General features: G+C 35.0%; 1 protein-coding gene across 1 annotated transcript in view; it reads right to left on the bottom strand.

Annotated features, from left to right (window-relative positions):
- LOC131069636 (derlin-1) overlaps positions 1-11,690 on the bottom strand; it is a 34,336-nt gene extending 22,646 nt beyond the window's left edge. The window contains exons 1-2 of the mRNA XM_059207093.1: positions 11,391-11,690; positions 6,806-6,941 (exon numbers count right to left, since the gene is read on the bottom strand). Of these exons, the coding sequence (XP_059063076.1) occupies positions 6,806-6,941; positions 11,391-11,407 (153 nt within the window). The 5' untranslated portion in view covers positions 11,408-11,690. The remainder of the gene's footprint in view (positions 1-6,805; positions 6,942-11,390) is intronic.
- Positions 11,691-12,548: the final 858 nt, after the last annotated feature.

Here is a 12,548-nt window from a genome sequence, read left to right as displayed (position 1 = left end):
GGCAAATTCTGTCTAGGAGCATTATTGCTGCTGATTTATCACTAAACTAGAGGAATAGATGCCCGAAAAGGTCATTCATTAATAGATTATTGGTCAGGGCTTCCAGAAAAGGCAGAGCAGGCAGCTGGCATTGGTACCATTTTCCCCTGCAGCAGTGGTAGATTCTTCCATGAAGAATGAATAATGGCTCCTATTCACCAGGAATTCCATTCCCTGCATATGGAGATTAAAACCATCCACTGTCATAAGGAAGGTTTGGTTGATTTCTATACAGACCTGGCATTGGTATTTGAATCTCTGGCAATTACACACAAAAAGGAAACCTCGCACTGGATCTGTGTTTTTCTTAACCCCCATTGTCTGGTGGTATCCTAAGCAAAGCAAATAGGAAGTCGAAGATCTACCAAGGCATCCTATTTCAACAGCAGGAAGAAAGTGAGCAGAATTATGCAGGGAGTGTTGGTGTGAACATGGTATAATACTTAACCAATCTCATATTAGGTCCTATTCACACTTACATATTTATGCTTACTTAGATCGTTTACTTTTTGTGTATGATTAAGGTACTTGCATGTTCTTAGATTGTTCTAGAGTTTCATCCTTGTCTTTATAACAAGGGAGTTTCTTCATTATGTATTGTAACAACTTCATTTTGCATCTAATGAATTCACTAGCTTCATAGCATTTCCATTGCTTCTCTCTTGTGTGGAAGATTGTTTTAGTTGTAGGTAATTCTTGGCTTCTGTGTGGTTGATCAACAATTCTTACAAGGTACCAAAGTTTAAGATCTACAATTCCCTTCCCTTGTTTGGATAGTTTTTGCCAAGTTTGGTGCATCTTGGTGTTTAGAAGGCCAGAAAACTTATATATTAATATAAAACTCAATAGGATTTGGCTCCAAAAAAAAAAAAATTTGGATGTTGAAAAAAATTAGATCCATACTAGTGAGTACAATCATTTGGATTCATACAGACATCATCTACCGTTGTTGCACAGCTATTGAACCTAAAATTTTCACAGAGAATGTTCAACTATATCATCGACTGTCATCCATACAATTGTAGAATTTCAAATTGGTTGATTGCTGGTCACACAGGGGTTGCGGGTCTAGGTCAACCAAACTTGAAAAACTCTGCAAGCACTCGCAGAACTCACAACTCACATGTACTTGCAGGTCAAAAAGAGGTGGCCAATTACTTATCAAAAACTCAACCCTGAGTTATGCAAAAACTCACAGTGATTTTTAATGGAAAAATCACAAAAACCTTCAGTTTATTACTTGTCACTCATGAAAAAATTGTCCCTGTTCAATGTAAAATGATTTTAGACAAAAAGCAAAAAATTTTAAGGGTTTTCTGCATGTTTTAGGGACAAGAAAAGATGATGGCACGCAACTAGGGCGCGGTGGGACATGATGAAACAAGAAGTGCAATATTAGAGGGTTTTCTTAGCCTTCTACCTGTGAGCAATTAGCCCATGATTAGTCAAAAACTTCCGTGCTTTTTTTTATTTTCAAATTCCAGTATTTAAAATTTTAAAAGAGTTTAGAGAAGAGCAATGTAGCTATAGGTAATTAGATCCTGGTTGGTGTCGAGTTTCAAGCAACCTGACCTGCATTGGCTAGTCAAATTACTCATTGCCAATACCAGTTCTTGATCAAATAACGGTCAACAGTAGGTGTCTTAGCCTTATAGAGAAATAATAAGCTTGAATCATGTTGACGTGATTATGATACAATGGATGGGCTCATTAGTTTAAGACTAGTCAGTCCCAAAAACAACCCTACAATAATGAATCATCATTAAATAAAATTTAAGATTTAAACTATTGAAGCATATGGAGTGCTCAATGAATACAAATCAAGTATATATGTGTGTTTTTGAAGAATATTTTTAAAAATTAGATCTTTTCAAATGTATGATAGATTTGTCAAGTTATAGCCAAGTTTTTCCTCAAGTTTTTGCTGAGTGTAATGTCCCCTACTTGATCTATTTCAATATACTAAAATTGATTGATATTCTTCAATTAGTTATTAACAAGTTCTAATTTATTTTCCTCATTAGATGATTAATTTCATTGTTCATAGTTTTCAATATAGATATCAGACCCTGCTACTACTTTAGTTTTAAGGGAGAAGGGTCCATGTATGTTACCAAAGCGCTTAGAGACCAAATACAATAGGTTCCCTCAAAGTTTACAGATCCAAGCCCTTACCTATCTTGGGTCTACACCATCGGGGCTTATGGGTCGCTGATCCCCACCCTATCTTGGGAGTTAACCTATTGCTTGGATTTAGACTGCCCCTCTTTGGAACATCTCATTCCAATCTTCTTAAATACTAACAGTAATAACATGATGTAGACTATAAGTATACTAATTTATTATGCATCATGAATATATATGAAATTAAGTATGGCTGTCATACATATTGCAGTCCATATTAATATTACTATTAATTCTGCATAAGAACATAATCAGGTTTCATATATTAAACATACATACTCAGCTCATCCCCATGCATACCACCAAGGTCAAAGATGTTACTGTCTGTAACTTAATAACAATTCTGATCTAATCCATGGTGATGTGATTGGATGCCTTTATATCTCTCAATGTGAGGGAGAGGTCACACCTCTTCATCATGCTTGCCCTTTGGCAAGAGACACACCCTTTCACACCTTTTGAAAGAGTGCAACTCTTCATTATTTCTGCCCTTTGAAAGGGACACAACCTTTCATAATCAGATCTGCACTTCTCATTTTTCAAATTCTCCCCCCCTCAAATGAGTTTCTCTTCTCCCTTTTATATCTCACGTTTGAGGGAGTCGCAACTTATCATTTCATGCCTTTTTGATCTTTCATTAACTTTAATCAAATTTTCATTATATTTAAGTATACTCTTTTATATTTTAATTTTATTTTTTATATTTATTCTTTTGTATTTTAATTTTATTATTATTTACTATTAAATTATATTTCAAAGTAGGGACATTACACTAAGTCGGAGAGTTTTTAAAAATTTTGGGCCTGCCAAGTTATTGCCAACTCCAAGTTTGCAACTATTGTGTCAACAAATGGTTCTTTATTGCGCATGAGAGGCCGAAGCTCATGGTCCTACCAAGCATAGAGCCCCTAGACATTACCAACCCTAAGAGGCCTTAATACCAACAAGCTCTACCACCCTTGCCTTGATAGTAACTATGTGCTTTTTAAAAAACATGGAGGAATTTTTTTCCAAGAAGCATAACTTGAGCATTCGGTATCAGATTTTTGCAAACAAATAGGGGTTGGAAATTTGGTTCCATGTACCTTGCAACAATCTATTTGTTTTTTCTTGATTTTGCCCCAAGCACTTGTTATTTCAATTTAAAATCAGTTTTTCTACTTTGACTTGTAATTTGGATATTTTGCAGAATATGAGGTCATTTTTATGCTGTAAGGGTTCCAATTTCACATGTTTTGATCTCTAATCTATATATGAGGAGTCTATCATTGTAAAATCATCAGCTTTTCAACTCATCCTTCTATAATTACCCTAAATAAAGGGAACCATAAGTCTTCAAAAGATGCCATCTTGAAACATCTCAAGCAGCTTCATCTCTTGTCCCATCTCTATGGACTTGTCCCTAGACAAGGTACATATTAACTAGAAGCTGGCATGGGATATCAAGAATGATCATGTCCAAGGATTGATTGGTTCTACCTTTGATGGTGACACTTTTTCGGAGATCTCAGATATCATTTCACATATTGAATGTCTATGCATTTTTCAGACTGGAATTTGGGAGATCTATGCAGACCCACATCATTCTCCATTCCCAAATATCCTATTATGGATAGTCTTGTGCCCCTTGATGATTGTGATAACCTACCATACGATGATGATACAAAAGAGAATCTTGATTATTTGGCAAGTTCTGATAGTTGTGATGACATTGAGGTTTCTCTTAAAGCTCCTCCTCTTATAGAGCCATCCATTTATTCTTTGGCTTCTGTGACTCCTAATCTTGATTCAAAGGTTTCATCTTCTTTATCACTGAGTCATTATCCTAAGGTTGAGGCCTCATGGATTCCAGCGTTAAGAGATACATGTTCTAGTGTTCATATTCAATAATCTTATGTGGACACATCAACATAGGATGGCCACTATAATTGGATGATATGCATTGAGAGCACATAATCCCATCACTTGTTGCTTCAAGTGATTCTTTGTAGCAGGTAAATTAGGATGATTGCTTGACAAATATTGCAGGTTTGTATTGTGTGTCCCATCTTGTAGATATGGAGGACATGCTTTAAGAAATCCATCTTCTCTTGGATGACAATCCCATCATAGTTGTTGCTAAACCATTATTGTCTTTAGATCTTGTTCATTGGTTTGCACCATGGTCCTAGTTTGTCACCTTCTTCAATGACTGGGTTTGTACCTGATTTGATTGTGGCATACTTTCATATTTACATGGTGACACTTATACAAAGTTCAAAGACATCATCATAAATCATAATCTTTCTTCCTTCATGAGAGGACATCCTGCATTTATACTTTATTTTGTTGGGTTGAAATTTTGTTCAATGTTCTTTATTGTCATCCTTTCTCAAGCATCTACCATCACCACAGAAGACTAGACACTATAAGAGGCCTACATAGTCTCTCTCTTTCTCTCCTATGGGGGAAACATCTATTGGATATTCGAGACAAAAATTGTTTGTGGGGGTTCAAGTTGAGTCCTTTCCTCCATTGTACATTTTTGTTTGCATCTTGTATCTATTCAGAGGGATTTTTTTCCTATGGGTCTTCTCCTTTACTCTATTTGACAGATATTTGTTTGTTCATGAGTACCTCACATGGCCTTGTAGTTAGGACCCACCCTTTGCATGTTTTATCATTCTTTCTGAGTTGCACTAAAAGGGGGTTGTTAGATGGTATATTACCTAACTAATTTCATATTAGGTCATATTCACTTACATACTTAAGCTTACTTAGGTCATTTACTTTTTGTATCTCTTATCATAGGACTACAACACTTGTCATGATCTTAGACTGTCTAAGGGTTTCATCCTTGACTTTATAACAAGGGTTTCCTCATTATATGTTGCACAAATTTCATTTATGTCTCCAATGTATACTCTGGCTTCATAGCATTTCTATTGTTTCTCTATCGTGCGGAAGGTTGTTTTGGTTGCAGGTGATCTTTAGCTCTTGTGGGGTTGATCAACTCTTACAGGAAGGAAGTGGAGTTGACAACAATCTGTGTGCAAGGTTCAATGGTATTGCAAAGACTGGTTCTCTTGGGGTGGCAAATATAACATTATGTTTAGAATTGATATGCCCTCAATGTTTTCTCATTAATCTTGAGTTAGATGCTTGGTAGAATAGCTTGTTGGTTGATGTATCAGATGCATTTGTAAGATAACTAGCTACAAGAAAGCTATAAAATAAATTGTTGTCGCCACTCAAGCAACAGAATAGTATCTAAAACATCTGTTTGCTGAACTACAAAGTCACCCACAACAGGCACTACAGACAATTTCTGTCTAGGAGCATCATTGCTGCCAATTTTATCATTAAACAAGAGAATTTGGTGACTGGAAAGGCCATTCACGAATGGCTTATAGATCAAGTGCTTCCAGAAAAGAGCAGAGCAGGCAGCAGCATTGGTGGTATTTTCCCCTGTGACAATGATGGACTCTTCCATGAAGCATGGCCACTGTATTCACAAGGAAATCCACTCCCTGCAAGAGGCTATTAAATCCATCTACCAGGCCTGGCATTAATGGTTAAATCTCTGGTAATTGCACACAGAAAAGGAAAGCTGCAGCTGAACTCATGTTTTTCTTTGCCCCACTATCTGGTAATATTCTGAGCAAGGCAGCTCAGAAGTCAGAGATCTACCCATGCATCCCATTTCAACAAAAGGAAGAAAGTGTAAGCAGAAATATGCAGCGAGGAGGTGAAGTTGGCAGCTCTCTGAATGCAGGGTCTTAGGGTGGCAAATGTAGCATTATGTGTAGGGTTGATAAGGCCTCAATGTTTTCTTATTAATCATGTGTTAGATTAACAAACAGCTGTTGCCACTCAAGCAATAGAACAGTGTCTAACACATCTGTTTGCTTAACTATAAACTCGGCCAGATTTTAAAGAGGGTATTCAAGGTTATGGCAGTGAATGTGATTTGAAAGAATTTGTACATGGTCTATGAAATCCTACATAAAAAAGGGGCCCATTCTTTGAAAATGAAACTCAACATTTAGAAATGATACAAAACAGAAGCAAAAACAGAAGATGTTGCAATAAAGATGAGGCACTTCTCCACTGCAATTTCTCAACAATACTTCACTAGATGGCCTAACCACACATCCAAATAACATCTGATACATGATTATGATTTATCCTACCTACCGAATTTATTATAGTTAGGGCCCTACAGAAAATTCATATGACCAACTATATAATATGACTGACAAATGGTACAAAGTAAGAAAAATACTGAGAAACATAAATGAATTTAAGCCCTCAACAACCACATAACAAAAAATCCATTCAGTATGGGACTTGCTTAAAAATGAAAATCCTGCATTCGTGGAAATAATGAATGCCCCCCCAAAAAATATGAATTTACTACTTATTAAATTTATGATCAATTCTTTTTCCAAGAAACAGGGGCATCTTGAAAACAATTTTATACCTGCCTTACTTTCCAATAAGAATCTCAAAACGTAAAGCTAAAAAGTAATATAGATAGTAGGAGTAAGAAGAAAAAAGTGGTAAATAAAACAAATTTACAAAGGATAACGAGAATGCATACCTGTAGATGCTTTACCACTAGATCATAGTCTAGATAAAGGAACTTTGGATTAACCAATCCCATATGACAACCTGCTGTAGTCATAAGACACAAAGTTCCATATGCCTTGCTCACTGGAGGAAGTGAATTGAACCAACTGCAAGTTTTGAGAAATCAAAATTGCCAATGTATTACATATCAGAAGAAGAAGATGAGCTTCAGAACATAAAATCATTAGTGAAAAATCCATTGTAAAATACATACAACAGATATGTAAGCAAATAGGTGCAATGTATAATTAAAGATAACGTTTATTGTTTGTAATTAAAGGTTGTACAACTGCTTTTTTATTATAAAAAAGGTTTTGGTATAACCAGCAATTTACTTGCAATTAATAACAATATATCATATCTAACAGATTTTAATATCGCAACAACTGTATTCCACATCTTATTGCATATAATATTTTCAAGAATTCAAATGACCTTTGTCTATAGAAGTGAACGAAATACCCCTGATTTCTTTATGTACACATCACAATTACAAACCTTTTGTTTATAGTTCTTCCTTTCTGGCTATGATGATTATCAACAAAATATATATTGACGCATTCAAAAAACACCAGTCAATACCATTGAAAATAGCTGCTAACACATTTCCAGCAATATCTTGGCATAATAAGATAGAGGAAGAGGAAAGACAAAATCAATGCATAAACTTAATTCCTATGTGGTCAGCATATTTTTTCCAAAGGCAGAAAATTGTTATGAACTGATCAAATAACTCAGATTTAAAGCTATGGTCTTCAATGTATGAGGGCAAACACTGTGAGACTGTAACATTTACTTTGAGGCTGTGTATCCAAGAATGGAAACGTAAAATTATTGTATAAGAAGCTGACTGGAACAGTGGACCGAAGAGCGCTAAGACATTTTCAGTAGTTGAAACCAAATACTACAAAGGAAAAGTTTACAAATAGTGTGGGACATTAATCCTGTACAAGTAAGATCTTCCAGTTGATCATCATGACAGATTTTCTATAGAAAATAAGTTATAGAGGTTATTGAAACTTGGCGTGAGAATCTGAATGTGGAGGTTGTCATTGTTCCATTAATGTAAACATTGAACTGAAAATCAGAGGGCATTGAGCATTCTCAGTTTGGTTGGTGTTTAAGGTGGAGTGTTTTAAGTGGATGATAAAAGTAATTGAATTATATTAATTAACCCAAATTGTAAGTAATTAAAAAATCTGCCTCTCCTTGCATATATGATATTATTTTACATTGATCACATGCTATAGTGGAGTTAAAAAGAGAATTATGTAACTATGTTATAAATTTGGCCACTTCATTCCATGGTATTTCTAAATATATGGTATGATACATGGTGTTATTTGTAGAGTGTGTCTGCCTAAAAGAGTGTATTTGATAAAAAAACTATTATACTTCAAGCCCATGTTTAAATTTTTAATGTTGGCCATATTATTGTGTTAGGAAATTCAAATAGTTTAAATACCTGGATATGAGGACTCTTTTAAGGGTAAATAAGTGAAGATTTTCTTGAAAAAAAATACCATACTTTAGATGCTTTGTTGTGTGATGTATACCATGGGTATGTTTACATGACATGTGTTTTTGTTTATAAGTCAAAAGTATGGCATGTTATCAGAAGTTGAATCTGCCTTGTTGCCATAAGCTTAATAAGAGAAATTATAGCCTTCAAGTTGCAACAAAATTGAGGATAATCTTAGTGTATGGAGCTGTAGTAGGAAATATTGATGACTTTCTGCCAGCCTATATGTCATTCCATGTATGCAGGTTTGGCCAATGTTGACAACATTGTGCAAGACAACAAACTTGACAAGTGCAATGTACATGTAAAAGCAGCTAATCAACTTAGAGATTAAAGCTGTCAAACTCCTTAATTATGCTAATAGAGTTATGGGATCAGATGGCAGCAATTTGTGAGAATGATAATACAGAGATCATACCAACTACATTGTATGAACAGTCTATTAAAGGTGTTTGGAGCAGTCCAGATTCGTTCCTTTCTTTGGCCTTTCTTTGGTCAAACCTGCCAAGCACCTAAGAGTTGAGAGAGCTTATGTGACCAGTACCACTTGCTATTCTCTATATATGTTTGTGAGACCACTGAAGTGATATCATTGGTTATTTATTCATGTGACTTATGACTAAACTCAATGTAAATCTATCTGATGATGAAGGTTCTGTATACAGTATACAGCTCTCTGGTGTGGAAGGTTCCTCACTCTAGGACCAAGGAGATAACTGTGTGTATCTTCCATATATCAACCGGTGACAACCAAATCAAAGGAATGAGCCTTGTAAACAACCAACCAAACCAAGGATGTGAAGAAAACAAAACAAATGGAACCAGGATCGGAATAAAGCAAGGAAGGAACCAAGGAGACAAAGGAGGAAAAGAAGAAAGGATGTGACAAAGCATGGAATCTAAGAACCAAACAAGGAAAGCATTTAAAATCACTTAACACGGGATCTGGTAAAGTCGCTCCTGCATGGGAAAAATATTCCTTTTATGGGTATTGCAATAGCTCTATTTGCAGTATTCTTATCTATATCTTGGAGAATCAATGGCTATCTGATTACTAGGTTGCTCCCAACCCTTGATTAACTAAGTAGAAAAGAACCTTCCATCAGATGCCGACATGAGCAATGAGATGAGGTAGAACTGCTTTTAATGTCAAGAAATGAGAAGTGTCACAAATACTTCATTTGTAGAGATTCTATGACATATATTACTCAAATCAGGATGTGCTCTTGAACAATAAATAGCACTTGATAGCTCCTGTTTGGAAAGGAATGACTCAAATTGCTAGTAGCATAAGCATATATCCAAGTAAAGTGTATCTGAAAAAATGATGTGCTGCCCTGATACTCTTTATTCTGGAACCTCAGAACCCCAGAATATGATAGCAATAATAAATGACAAGGCCTTTAAAACATTAGTAAGGTTAGTGATGCTAGAATGTTAGATCAATGGACAAGATGAATAATGCAAAGTAGCAAAGTTTGCAACACAAGAGAAAGGACAGGAAATGGTAAACAAAAGATTGAAAAGAAACAAGGTCTTACAACTGTGAAAAGTCCATGCATTCAGAAAAGAAGTGTCTTAGTAGAACTTCAATTCTACTGGCCTCCCGGACAGAAGAATAAGATCAAGGAAATGTAGCATCATTTGAGCATGCACCTGGACATGTCTGCACAGAGATTGCCAAGAGATGTGACAGTTATTTTGGCATCAGATGCAGATATGGATTGTGTTGGTAAGTACAACTGTGACAGTGGTGGTACTAACAGCAATGGACCGAGGCTTCTCTGATATGATTAATTATGCAGAATACTGAGATAATTAATCATATGTTTGGATTTTTGATATGTAGTTTAGTGAGTCATTGGATATCGTGGGAATAATAAGGTCAAAGTAGGTTGAGAAATTAAAAGATATACAGTTATGTGCATCTTATGTACTTGTGAGTATGCTACTTATTTATAGTTTCTAACTTTCTAGCATTAAAAAGCTCGTTGGCACTGAGGCATGTAATTTTCTCATAAATTTGTCACTGTTTGACAGTTCCTCACCTCTGAACATGTATTTTGATATGCTGTCAAGGCCTACTTCCAGGGCATACAAGGCGAGCCTATGGAAAGGTTAACGCATCAAATTTACCGGTAATAGAGACAAATCACCTGGTACGCATTTTACAGCTGTACAGAAAAATTGGGAAAAAAATCCTGTGACAGCAAAGTTATCTACAATTCTCCCAAGGTACATACTTTGTCAGTATTCCTTAATAATGCAGCTATTTTTTTGGCTTGGTAAATCTTGAGTGAGGTTATGAGTGGCCTTTAGTCAGTGGCAGGGTAAGCTTAGACCACACTTTGAGTTTGCCAACATGCACCATGCTCAAACATAACCCATAACTATTGCGCTACAGAACGTTACGGCTGGTGTTATGTATCACTCTAACGCAGTGAGGCGTTTGAACTACATACACGCATCCCTCATTGCCATTACACTACAATCCTTTTCCTAAAAGTCACAGAATCCAGCTTACAATCACTTAACCCTAATTTGCGATATAATTATAATGGGGAAATTTAGTTTACTTAAGACTGTAGACTCCCTCGGTGTGGGCCGGTAGGGCTTCCTACAAGATTTTAAATCCCTATACCTGATTTTCCATTTCAAGAAGCCACGGCTTCAAAGTTTCACCCAGTTCAACATAATTTCCATGGAAAGTAATATGAACGATAACAAAACTATCAAAGAACCCTATTAGATGCCTTTTCTGCACGTCTTATTTAATTTTAACTTAACTATTTCTAAACATTGGATTCTGTGGCGTGCCCGTGATACCCAATAAAAATTTATGATCTAACTGAAGCGCTAGAAAACGTGAATCAATTTTTTTGAAATTTCACTATTAATTAGCTTAAAATTACGTCAATTTGCACAACACCCACGACGACTGTAAAAAATAGTATGTAGTGAAGCTTTGAAAAAATGAATAGAGATGATAAAAACAATGAAAAATATTTATATGTAAATGAGATTTCTAACTTACTCTCCAGGTGAAGACATTCTGGCTGATCTACAAGAATTACCAAAACTTCAGAGATTTATCTCTCGGTCGAATCAAATTTAAACACTCAAAATCAAACAGAAGCGAGAATTTTGGCCCTGTAAAAGACTGGTTTGCAAAATTGTCTGTAAGTTGTTCAGATTTTATTTGAATTTTGGAAGCTTGTCATTGAGTTTTTAATTAAATATAAGAGTAACTACTTTTCTCCCTCGAAGCTTCCGTCCTTATTTCCGTGGCAAAGGGGCAAAGGGGTTTGTTGAATGTTCTAGGAGAGTTATCCAAAAAACAGAAGTTCTGGGAGAGTAAATCGAGGTCAAGTCAACTCAACTCGTCGTATTATAAAATACTGGCACTTAGCAGTCATAAATAAAATTTAACATCATATAAGGAATTATATTAACATATATGTCTATATACATGTATTTTATAATATAATTTTATATTAGATTATTAATATTAAATTTAGACGAATGAAGGATATATATGTTTGTCTTTATGTATTTTTTGTAGCTTCTTGTAGCATCCTAAATTGTATGTCTTTACTAGTCAACTAGCATCATGGTCATTATAGTCTAGGCCGAATTTTGGGAAGTAGATATGAATCATATTCTTTTGATTAGATCCAGGTTTGTGGCTCTATATGACAACTATAGCTCACTCTTTACGCCCAATCTCTTCAATATTCATCCATTTACTCTAATTTCAGCATTTTCACAAATCAACTTAGAAAGAGGGAGTCAAAACCCTAACCAATGAATCTAATCAAAATTTTCAACCGTACCTTAGTTGGATTGAGGCTAGATCTATTGGATTCACCCCTCCTTCAATGTAAAGATTAATTTGGTTCATTAATTTTTATTTGTGATCTCAAATCTGATCGTTTATGTATTTTAAATTCAAATTTGCATTCATAAGTTCTATTTTCAATTGAATTACATAAATTTAAAGGTTAATTCACAAAAACCATAATTCATAATTCTAAAGTTAAACTTGTTGGTTGCATAATTTTGATTCATTATCTCAGATCTGATTCTGATTGTTTATGCATTTTAAAAATCAAATTTGCACTCATAGATCATATTTTCAATTAAAAACATAAATTTAGAGGTTAAATACATAAAAACTCTAATTTATTTTCTT

This window comes from Cryptomeria japonica, chromosome 6 (assembly GCF_030272615.1).
Source record: "Cryptomeria japonica chromosome 6, Sugi_1.0, whole genome shotgun sequence".
NCBI classification, from domain to species: Eukaryota; Viridiplantae; Streptophyta; class Pinopsida; order Cupressales; family Cupressaceae; genus Cryptomeria; species Cryptomeria japonica.
This window is presented reverse-complemented; position numbering and strand designations above follow the sequence as displayed.